Consider the following 12,564-nt stretch of genomic DNA (forward strand, 5'->3'; position numbering starts at 1 on the left):
AGTACTTTACAACACTCAAAGGTTTTCTTCATGATGGTGTCAGGAATTCATATGGATGTTTCCTGAATAAAACCAACACAAAATGCTGTGAGTGTGTTGGTCTCACCGGTACTGACAGGGTTGAGAGTTGCAGAGTCGTACTTTGGGTAGTGGTCGGTTTTCAGGATGACAGTAGCTGTTGTTGACTGCTTCCATGGTTTTATTGGCTATCCTCACACAGGAAACCACTGTCCTCCTCTCACCTGCATGCACACACACGTAAGCAAAACACAAAGAAATGGGCCGCATTATAATGAGTGACTGATCAATATCAGAAAGTGGAAACACATTTCTGCATTTTATATCTTTCATGTGTTCATACTTTTTCTGTTTGTTTTTTTAGTTGCTCTTAACTGTAGTTCTACAGCATTGTTACACCATCTGCATCCCCAATATTAAATGTACGAAGGATTTTGACTCATGGAACATTGAAAGAGCATACTCATTTTCTATTGTCCATTATAACAGTGCATGCTTATTGTTATTCTATTACATAACGTCGGTGCTGACCAGCTAAAGAAATATGTCGTTAAACTCGGCGGCGGCTGGTGGATTTTTGGATTACTGAATCAGATTCAGTAAACATTCCAGTAAGATTCAATGCAAAAAAGGGTATCAAACTCGCATTATTACTTTGCAGTTAAATATTTAACATTTATTCCAACAGTTTAAATAAGATGTCCTTATTTTGTTAAACAATTCAGAAAATGATATAACTTCCATATCGTAACTATTGTAAATATCATACAATATATGAATTATATGAAAGGATAAATATATTTACATAAAATTTGAACATGTGTGTATATATACGTATATATTGTAACGGACTGGTATGTTCAGTAAGCGAAGCCCCAATTTACTATGTTTTAGAAGTTCAGTAAAGGTTACGCCAATCATCCTAGTGCCACCTATGGAGACGTGTTGTGGGGATGTTTGGGGGCCGGTGGAGTAGGTAACGCGGGAGCGGAGTTGTGTCGGAGGTGCTTGTCGTTGTTCGGCGTAGGCTACGGCCCACAGTAGCCTGTTCAAGTAATAAAAAACATAAAAGAGTCCATTGTCTGGAGCTTCATTAGCGAGAGTCGCTACATTGGTGTCAGAAGTAAAACTTCGCCATCCGTTGGAAGTCTTCCCATCAGCTGACTGCGGAGAAGCTAAGTGGCTAGCTCTAACCACGCTGATAGGGATGTATCCGGACGTACGCCGTAAGATAAAGCAGGAGGGAACCGATGAAAAGGGACGGGACGGCGCAGCCGGAGCCATGAGGCCACGAGGATGGCTGCCGAGGATGGCTTTGGATGCTCGGACCGCTCTGTCGGTGGATTTAACGGCCATAGAGAAATGGACATGACGACGCACGCTGAGCCACGCGGGGGCGCTGTTCTGCCAACAATAAAGACCCCCAGGTATGACGGAAAAGCGGACTGGGAAGCTTTTCATGCTCAATTTGAACTGCTAGCTCAGACCTGTGGATGGTCCACGGAATTAAAAGCCCTTCAACTAGCGATGTGCTCACGGGTGATGCTTTGTCCTGCTTGCTGCTGCTGAGTCCTGTCGATAGGAGTGATTATGATGCACTAATCGGGGCTCTTAAGCGACGTTTTGGACAATGCTCTGCTGCTCCGCTCTGAAGTGTGCAGCAGACAGAGGCAGCCGGGGGAACCACTGAGCGCGCTAGCTAATGACATCGAGGGGCTTGTTCACCGCACCTACGCCCACATGCACCCTCCCATCCAAAGCGAGCTCGCAAGAGACCATTTTCTCCAGGCTCTACTGACACCCGACCTGCGCGTGCAAACACTACTGGCTCACCTTGGGTCCCTCCAGGATGCTCTGGAGTCTGCAACAGAGAGAGATGCTGTGTGCTTTGACGGGGGAGTTGGAAATTCCCCAACAGGGAGACCTGCTGGTGGGGTTGAGATGGACAAGGTGCAGCCTGCCTGGATGGGGGAGCTGACCCAGCTTGTGAGGGCTGCCACCCTTGAGGAGCGACACGGGGGTCCAGGATCTGGTCATTTTGGCGTTAATAAGACCCTGCGCCGCCTCCGTCAAGGGTTCTACTGGGGCCAACACAGGCAGGACGTAGAGGACTTCTGCCTCTGCTGCGACAGCTGCACTGCAAGTAAGGGGCCTGCAGGCAGATCTCATGCCCAACTCCAACAGTTTCCAGCAGGATGCCCCATGGAGAGGGTGGGGATTGATGGCCTCGGACCGTTTTCCCACACTGAGAGAGGTAACCGGTACATCCTCACTGCTATGGACTTTCACCAAGTGGCCCGAGGCATACAGCCTCTCAAACCAGGAGGCAGAGACTATAGTGGACGCTCTGGTGGGAGGGATGTTGAGCAGATTTGGCGCACCTGAAATCATCCACACAGACTAGGGCAGGAACTTCTCTGCCATGTGTGAAAAACTTTGCTCACACAAGACTCGCACTACACCACTTCACCCACAGAGTGATGGACTAGTTGAAAGATTTAACCGCACGCTGGCGCAACAGCTGGCCCCAGTAACAGCAAAACACCAACGCGACTGGGATGACCACGTTCCTCTTGTGCTGATGGCCTACAGATCTGCGGTGCAGGAGTCCACTTCCTGCTCTCCTGCCCTTCTCATGCTAGGCAGAGAGATCCGGACGCCAGCCGAGATGATGATGGGGAAACCCCCTGATGCCTCTGCAGGTCCTCCAGGGCTTGAGTACGCGAGGAAACTCCAGGATCGCTTGGAGTCTGCCCATGAGTTTGCCAGGAACCAGCTACGCAGTGCAGGTGTGAGGCAAAAGAGGAACTATGACATCCACATGACAACCCGGAAGCTGTCCGAGAGGGAGGCCAGGAACAGCACGGTGGAAATGGAGTTCCCGGTTAGCTCCCCGGCCCAGTCGTTTCTATGTAAATCTTTAACCCCACCTCCTGGATATAGTTTTAAAATATACAATATGATCAGAATTCTCTTAAGGGATAATATGTATGGTAGCAATGTTCTTACAGTGAAATATACGTCATTGAAATTACATTAATTTCATTAATACATCTTTCTTTAAACATACAGAATATTGAAAGGAGATGTAATCATCCAAGACCTGCAGCACAAAGCACAGCCTAGGCATATTTGTCATCAACAAGGAAGGTGCAGAAATGGGATATTACAATGACATTGTGGATCTTTTGCACAATCATGTGCAATGATATTGTGAATCATCTACGTTACATTCTAAATTCAACGTAAAAAACATCTGGATTTGATAAAGTTTCATAAAGTTGAGTAAATTCAATTTGATTATTTTCAGTGTATGAATGGAAACACGGATCGTGTGAAATTTAATTATAACTTTGTTTTGCAATAATGATATAAAACCAAACCAACTACCCTCAGGGATATCCATGAGTAATTTACTCTAATGGCTAGTAACCAAAAATAGATTGTCAGTAATGTAACCTCACATGATTATAGTCTGGTGCATGTGTGCGTTGGTCTGTGGATGTTACCTCCACCACATTTGACAGTACAGTCCTGCCAGTTGCTGTGAGTCCAGATGTAGAGATGTGTGTCACTGTCCTGGGTTGTGTTCAGAGACACTGTGTACTCATAGTGGATCCCATAGCTCTGGTCATGAAAGAGCAGCACCTAAAGACATGACAGAAGGCTTAAAGAAAAGCGCAGCCTTTCGTAAAGCTTACCATCACCTTTTCCATCTAAATTCTAAAACAGATTCAAATTCAAAGCAGAAGGTAAGAGTAAGGAAACATGACACACTTTACAGTAGATTATACCTTTTAAACAGCATATCTCTCCCACCAACGTTGTTACATTGGACTAGCCTGACTGCTAGGAACATTGGTGTGACACTCCAGCAGCAACATGTTCCTGTAGATAAATGCTGCACAACAACAGGAGAATACCTCCCATTCACACTCAGAAGTGCAGAGCAGGTTCTGGTACACGCTACGATCATCTCACGCCTTGACTATTATAACTCCCTCCTAGCAGGTCTACCTGCCAGCACCATGCAACCTCTGCAACTCATCCAGAATTCAGTAACTCAACTGTTCTATCACTACCAAGGAGTGTATTTTATTTTGATAATCTTTCATAGTGCCTTCAGTTTTAAGGAGTGTTTTTTGTTTAGCGACATTGCCTCCGTCCAAAGAGTGCCTACCCGGTATTCTGATAAAGTTAAAAGCCTTTTTGTTTGTGGAGCGAGTTTTGGTTGATCATTTTTATAGCTCGTATTTATTTCTCTGCCTTGGAGAGATCCAGTCTTACTAATAAAGACTACAAATCCCTTAAAACCCTGCAACTGTGTCCTGTGTTCTGCTGGGTCGTGACAGTTACTTTGTATGGTTGTGGAAGCTGTTCCAAGCTGTCCAGTAAGACGAGCGGGATTTACGAGTTGAGCGTCAGTGCCGATATAGAGGAACCAGGAGGGGGGCGGTGAGGGTCTTCAGGTGGCACAGGACCAGTAGTTCAGTGGCCCTCCACTACATCCACTACATCCTACATCCTCCAGCATCTGGACTCGCCAGGAACCTATGTCAGGATCCTGTTTGTGGACTTCAGCTCTGCCTTCAACACCATCATCCCGTCTCTGCTGCAGGACAAACTCTCCCAGCTGCACGTGCCCGACTCCACCTGCAAGTGGATCACTGACTTCCTGTCTGACAGGAAGCAGCACGTGAAGCTGGGGAAACATGTCTCATCCTCCTGGACCATCAGCACCGGTTCCCCTCTGCTCTTCTCCCTGTACACCAACAGCTGCACCTCCAGTCAGCAGTCCTTAAAGCTCCTGAAGTTTGCGGATGACACCACCCTCATTGGACTGATGAGTGGGGATGAGTCCGCCTACAGGTGGGAGTCTCACCATCTGGTGACGTGGCGCAGCCAGAACAACCTGGAGCTCAACGCTCCGCACTGGAGCGTGGTGACAAAGCATCCGGCTATGCGTGGTTATAGCTGGGGCGAGGTTGGCTTCTTGTATAATCATGTAGATGCCATTGAAGCTTTTGGATCATAAGGAATCTCTGGGACTTGTTGAGAGATTGTCGTTGTAATCGGAAGGGGAAAGCGCGATGGCATCCATGAGGGAGCTGCCCTCGGTCCTGGTTTGGAATGTGGCAATGGGACGTGTTGGAGGCGTGGTCCTGCTCCCCAAATTATGCCTATTAGCCTCAATGAACATACATTAATTCCCCAAGTCTACTCTGCTCCCCCGCCACTGCTTCCCAGTGGCTGCCCACTTTGTTTCAAAACGTTGGTACTTGCGTACTGTGTGGCCAACAGATCGGGTCCAGCCTACGTTCACAACATGGTCATACCTTTGTTGGGACTCTTTGTTGAATGCACTTATTTTAAGTCGCTCTGGATAAAAGTGTCAGTTAAATTGGGGATCCCCAACCACTGGGCCGCAGAGAAAATGACCAGTTCCTGCCACAACTACTAACCCCCCCGGACGGTTATTTCGCTGTGTCTATTGGCCACACATTCAACACCGGTCCGCAAAATATTGTCTAACATGAAACTAGTCCCTGAGTCAAAAAAGGTTGGGGACCCCTGAGCTAAATGACCAATAATGAAATGAAAAAAAAAGTAGGATCCAAATGCAGAACCAAGCACAAAATAAAACTACTTTATTAAAGTATGAGTACAAATAGTTCTAGGGGCAAAATGGGGACAAGAAATAAACACAAACCAAAAACTCACAGACATGAATAGACAATGACATAGAACAAGACGTCAATAAAAAAATCCCAAAAGCATTAGTGCCACGAGCAAGATGTGTCAATTCTGCCGTTTTATCCAGGGTGTCTTATTATTAAATAGAAAATCTACATTTACCATCAGGTGTAAGGGTGTCTTGGTGGGTCCCTTGGCAGACATCTTCTCCCACAGTCCCCTTCTAACGTAGTGTACCGTGGTTCCGGCCAGCTCAAATTCTCCAGGAAGCTCAATCTTCCAGTCGCTGTTGATAGACCTCTTGATGGAGTCTCTCAGAGCTGTGAGGAGATATAGGTCAGAAGTAACACTTTCAAACTGTGTTTTATTAGGGAAAATAAACATACATTTTTTCCCCTGCATTACCAATTCATACCAGGATACATGTCATGGATTAATACCCGACTGTCCTGAAATTTTGGTTCATAAAAAATTGCAGTATTAACGTTAAAATCAAGAGAGCAACCAGTATTAACTAATTATATATAATTATTTACCAAATCACATTGTCAAAGTGGAATAATAATATAATTGTAAAGCCAACCATGCTAAAATTAATGCATATTGGGTGGATGGTTGAAAGATTTACCTCTAACTAAAGATATGTGAAAAATAGCAATTCTTAAGTAGTTTAAAACTTGTGCATCATTACCTAGAAAGCTGTGTGATGGTTTGTCCTCAACAACTTTAATCCTCCTGGCTCCTGCAGGAATAATGACGGCTTCAATGTACCCTGATAGAGATTCACAAATGGTGAAAATGAATGCACAGGCAACATATTACTGGGGACAAACATCCAAGAAACCTTGACAAGGGTTGATCAAATAATTAATTTAAGGCAAAAGTTAGATGAATTTACATTTGCTGGAAGCTGTTCACAGTGTGAGTCCCTCATTAACTTGGTGACCTCTACTGGGAACTATCAATATACATTGTGAGGATCCTTCGTTTTACTTTTGATAAAAGATTCAGACAGTTGGACAAATAATGAGGTGAGGACTTTAATGTCTGTATCACATATGGTCTATCAACTGGACTTCTCTGGCAATCTAACCGATCCCCTTTCTGTCACCTGCTGAATATATAATACATCACATACAGTGCATCCGGAAAGTATTCACAGCGCTTCACTTTTTCCACATTTTGTTATGTTACAGCCTTTTGCAGTTTTATCTTCGTCATTATGGGTTGTTGTGTGTAGAATGTTGAGAAAAATAATGGATTTAATCCATTTTGGAATAAGGCTGTAACATAACAAAATGTGAAAAAAGTGAAGCGCTGTGAATGCTTTCCAGATGCACTGTATGTTGCACTCCCGCCTGAGAACGAGAGCACCCCCAGCGAGACACGCTTCCTGCGGCTCCTCCACCTGGCTGCTGCTCTGGCTTTCTCCCTGTGCCAGGTGATGTCCCTCGTCAACAAAAACCAGGATTATAACCCTAGCCAACAAGGCTAATATCGCTACATATAGATGATGCACAGCCACTTCCTGTAACCACCGGGACTATCTGTAGTTGTTAATGAATGTTACCTGCTTATATTTTGGTTTACCTGAGGCAAATGAAAGGGAATATTGTAGTGGACACTAAGCTAGCTAGCTATTTTGTTGAAAATGATCTCCAGTGAGTGTGAACGAGTAAATTCGAAATACAAAAAATAAGTGAAGCTGCAAGCAGCGATGGACGGGTCCTTGCTACTCCGCACACATCGGGCACTGTCGGGACGCCTACAAATGTGGCGAGAACGGCTGTGGGCGTCGGACAAAGTGTCCGCGAGTCGTTGTTAACCGCGTGGAGCACCGCTGGGAATGACGCTTTGTAAACTTTAACGTTATCAAGGTATTTTCTGACAACATTTGAGAGGGATATGATTAGTCTGCAAGGAGCAGGTTATAAAGTAAAAAACCTCTTTGTTATTCCATGGAGAATTGTGGTATTTTGCCAAAGGACTACACTCACATAGTTGAATGTTTTTTTAAAGTTCTTCAAAGGCAAAGGTCTGAAGATCATAATGCCCGAATTTGAAAAGAATTGGCTTTAATCTCTGGAGGAGATTCAGGAGTTCAGTCTTCTGAACGGAACGAACGGAAACATCAGACAAAAGTCTAAATGGCCTAATCCTGGTAGGGTTTTGAGCATGGTCCCTAACAGTGTTAATTTTGTCGACGAAAACTAGGACAAAAAATGTTCGTTAACGACCCTATTCCCATGTGTAACCCTCTGGTAATTAATAAAATGGTAATTAATAAAATGTGAAATGTACTGCCAATCGCTTGCTAGCTCTCACACCATAAATATCCGGGTCGGGGAAAGGTCACTTCCTGTTATGGATCACAATCCCACTCGCGGTGACAGCTAGGGCAACAGAATTCCTCGTTCAGCGGTCAGGATTTTGAACCAGGACACAAGGGGTACCTGAAGGCGCTCGGATCACCATTTGGAGCTACCAACCGGACCAACCTTCCAGTCCTGGAGACGTGGTAGGATAAGGACACAAAAACATTTCCATGGACCTCAAAATGGATTATATACTTTACTTTCCATTGTTTTCTTTCTGGATGGACTTGAACTAACCAAATTTCTTTATTAATAAATACAGTCTATAAATACACCACGGTAACAGCTGGACTGACTCATCGTTGGGTTTTTTTCCACACACATTTGGCTCCGTAGGCGAATTTGAGATCTTTAGGTCGAAGTGATAATTTAAGATTAAAGTAAGGTTAAGCTTCGGTTGGGAAAACCTCAAGCGATGGTTACACATGACTAAGACGAGACTAAGCCGTGACAAAACTGGATCTTTAAAAATAAAAAATAAACTATGACTAAATCTATTTAAGCTTTCATTAACGAGACGAAAATGTTGGTGGTTGATGAAGTCACCATTTTTTACTTCTTTTAATTTAAATTTTAGTAGCACTTAAATGGAAACTTCCTTATACCAGGGCTTGACATTTGCACCCGCCAACCTGCCGTGGACTTCAGCTGTGGCGAGTAAAGCAGTTTCTCTCACTAGCCACTTTGGCAAGTGTAATTCTATATCTTGTTTATTGTAGTGTAATGGCGGTTAAGTGTCATCCACGACCCCAGCATGCTCACATTGGTGGAGCGGTGGTTCTTGTGCACCAACTACGGACCGTGACAACTATTATACACCGTCTCGGCCACCGTACGCTCGTCACTAAGCAGCATAGACGCGCAAACACATGACAGTTGGAGGTTTTCTGCTCAGTGCAAGTGAAGGACGTGGTCGCACATGGCAGGTGTAGGAAAACCAGGAGGACAGACACAAAAAACTGGTCATGAAACCAAAAAATAAAGAAGAGACAAAGAGAAAGAAAAGACTGAAGTGGGTGTCCAGTTGAGGATGGCTGGTTTATGATGCAGCCAAGAAAATAATGTATTACAATTTGAGCATGTTTAATACCTCAAAAGCACCTTCGTTGTTTACGGCGAAGAGGTTGCCACGGCAACATCGTTACACCAAACATAAAATGCTACATGGGAAGTCATCAAGTTTGTGGATGCTACAACTTACCGTCCTTTATCACCTTCTTATAATATTCACAGTGAAGCATTATCAAGGTCTTAAGTCTTTTCTGACAACTTTTGAGAGGCATCAGATTAACCTGTGACAAGCTTTATGCAATTTTTGAAGGCAAATGTCAAGATTACACCCCCCAAATTTGAAAAGAATCGGGTTAAATATCTGGGAGGAGCTCAGTCTCTTACAACTCCAGAAAAATGATAAATAGGCCAGAAATAGCATAAAAAAGCAGATATTCATAAATTAAAATAGGTTTATTAGTTGTAGCGTATAATAAAAATAATAATTCCTTGAACAAAGTTCCTCCAAAACTAGTTGTGCGAGCAGCGATCAACCGGCCTTTGCCACTTTTCGCAAAGCGATAGTTGCATTTGCATACCACCATTGACTTTTTTGTAGAGCATGCGGATGAGCAGCTATGAAACAAACAAAACAAATTCAAGTCAATTGGCCATCAGGGGCAAAAGGTAAGGTAATAGGCAAAAGTGCCAAATTTATAGGGGGCGGAATAGAGCCATTTCTTTATACCCAAATGCTCAACCCCAAAAATATCTACATTTTTTGCTGTTTTGATTTGCACACCAAATCTTCAGGAAAGCATGGTTGAAGGCCCAATTTCATCATGGATGAGCGCTCAGCAGCTGTTATTACGGCTCAAACTTCTACTGTTACTACTGTACTGCCACTATGAACCAAAGCTACTACTATTACTGCTTCCACAAATAGTAGACACCTATATCACTGATATGCTTCCACTACATAAGCCTTCAAGATCACTAAGATCTTCTGACACCAATCTGTTAGTGATTCCCAGAGTAAATACAAATCATGGGAAAGCATCATTTAGTTACTACGCAACAAACAGCTGGAACAAACTTCCTGAAGATTTAAGACTTGCCCCAACTCTGACCACGTTTAAAACAAGACTGAAAACTTTTATGTTCCGCATCGCCTTCTGCTAAATTTGACCTACATTGCACTTTTAACCTCTGCTTTTAATTAAACAATTTAAATAAGATTTTAATTTATAATTTTATTTGCTGTTTTTAATTGTCTTTTAATTCCTGCATTTTATTTCACTTTATTGTATGAAATGTTATAATGTGAAGCACTTTGAGTCTTGAGTGTATGAAAAGTGCTATACAAATAAAATTGCCTTGCCTTGCCTATTTGTGTTTCTATGAAGCCGTAACTGCTCTCATTTGAAATACTGCTCCTCCAAAATTCGAGATCATATCTAAAAAAGTATGAATTTCAAATTAAGAAAAAATTAACTTCAATAATACATCTTACTACTGCTAATGTTGGCATATATACATATATATACATACACATATATATATATACATATATACAGTATTGGAGCAGTCACACAATTTTTTATTTTGCATTTAAAAATGTACCTGCTCTAATATACAGCATGGTTGGATAATTAACACACATTAGACGCACACATTCTCACCCATTCCTTTGGTGTGGTTGAATTTTCCGCTCACTATCTTACAGGAGCGCCCATCTCCGTTACATACACCACAGTGGTCCTCTTTGGCTGTAGGGCCGACGATGCCATCACAGCCAATTTTCTGAACAAAACAAAATAGTGAAAAACAACAAATCAAAAATTGTTCACTGACTTGACTGTGTGTCCTTTTGAGGGTGTGTTTTCTGTATGATTTTACATTGACATTTTATGAAGGCTAAATATCAGTTTATCTTGGTGTCATTAAATCAATCCAACCATCAGAAGAGTTTTTAAAAGACAACAAAGTAGCCTCAATTTAGAATATTTCAAAGAAATATTCAACTCCTTTGGGAATTGTATGAGAAGAGAGAAAATTAATTGAACGAATAAATCTTTTTTTTGCCTTTGTGAGTCGTTCTGTGTGCATTTGTAATTATTGAGACTGATCTTACCCCATACATTTGACCCAGAACACAATGTGTCTCTGTGAGAGACCACAGACTCTCTATCGTGTAAGTAATATTAAGGCAAAACATTATTTAAGTTTTCTCAATATAATGTTTTTGTGATCAGAATGTTATGACACTGAAGACATTTAGAGCTGATTAGACAAAGCAGAGCCGACCTACAATAACGTTCTCTTTCATGGTGAATGGTGTGGTTTTGCGCTTGTCATGCCCTACAAAGAGCCCCCTCTCACACCTAGAATCTAGTTTCCCTCTGTCTTGCTAGTAGGCATAGCACACGGACAAATGGATGCATCCTGGCTAGATTGCACTTTTTACCTGTCAGTGCTGTATATGGGGTAGTGCCTGTGTGCTTGTTAAAACACCCCTGGTATTGTCTGCTTCCTGGATGGCATAGTGTCAAAGACTCTGTCACTGTGGATCATTACATTTGGCCTTCTTGAAAAGAGCTGTCCCGTTCTGGTGCAGGGAGTAAGGACAGGAAGTATTGTGTCTGATTTTGTTCTTTCTCAGTAGTGTCTGAAACGCTCTGTTAGTGAACTCGGCCCCGTTATCTGATTTAATGCATTTCACAGTGCCGTTACATCTGCCTGGTCCTTCTCAGTGACCTGAACTGCATCACTTTTTGCTTTACAAAAAACGTTAGAATCATTCTTGGTTCCTGGGCCCATAACCTATTAACAGGTAGGGTTACCTTTTGCCTACCTGCACAGCGAAATAATGATTCCAAAGGATGAACATTGATAAAGTCATTAGTCACACGTGACTCAACGCCATATAAGGCGCAACAGCCCCTCCTGAACAAATAAAGCTACATGCATCCATACACCACCCTTAAGAATAGTAGCCCAAGCAGCTCATTTTCATGAAGAAATAAACATTAGAGTAAGAATCTCCGCTTAGACCACACAGCTGCTCAGGTCCTAATAATTCCTTCCGATAGGATCCTCAACGCCCGACTACCTTGACACTTAGGCACTAAATATGATGCTTTTTATTTTTACAATGCAGTCCCTCTCATTGTGACCCATCAATGGAGCAGTATGTCCGACGATTGTCCGTCTTGGGTGAAGACACTGGGCTCTGACCTAAGCAAGGAACCTAGTGTAGCTCACTGCTGTTCACATCTGCTTGTTATCGTTTCTGTCTAATGTTACAGTGGCCTTTGTGTTGTTCGGCCTGGACAAGTGTTTAAGTGTCCTGCAGCTTTAGCAATACCAATAGGAGGCTATTAGTCGGGCAACCGGGGTCGGGTTAGTCACTCTGGTGCTCTCTGCCCCGATGCTGCGAGCACCATGCGGACATATTTGCGACATATTCATGTTAGTGCGTATAAAA

The 12,564-nt window shown here is 43.1% G+C and overlaps 1 protein-coding gene across 6 annotated transcripts in view; it reads right to left on the minus strand.

The window, feature by feature from the left end:
* Window positions 1–12,564, minus strand: part of adamts17 (ADAM metallopeptidase with thrombospondin type 1 motif, 17) — a 69,077-nt gene that overhangs the window by 11,021 nt on the left and 45,492 nt on the right. For 5 of the 6 annotated variants that reach the window (XR_013451554.1, XR_013451553.1, XM_078085336.1 and 2 more), the window contains exons 15-19: window positions 10,760–10,880; window positions 6,404–6,484; window positions 5,875–6,032; window positions 3,528–3,666; window positions 107–242 (exon numbers count right to left, since the gene is read on the minus strand). Coding sequence is in view for 4 of the 6 variants with exons in the window: in XM_078085336.1 (XP_077941462.1) it covers window positions 107–242; window positions 3,528–3,666; window positions 5,875–6,032; window positions 6,404–6,484; window positions 10,760–10,880 (635 nt within the window). In the remaining 2 variants the exon portion in view is untranslated. The remainder of the gene's footprint in view (window positions 1–106; window positions 243–3,527; window positions 3,667–5,874; window positions 6,033–6,403; window positions 6,485–10,759; window positions 10,881–12,564) is intronic. The other variant, XM_078085337.1, reaches the window with a different exon arrangement.

The sequence above is a fragment of the Gasterosteus aculeatus genome, chromosome 12, assembly GCF_964276395.1.
Source record: "Gasterosteus aculeatus chromosome 12, fGasAcu3.hap1.1, whole genome shotgun sequence".
NCBI lineage: Eukaryota > Metazoa > Chordata > Actinopteri > Perciformes > Gasterosteidae > Gasterosteus > Gasterosteus aculeatus.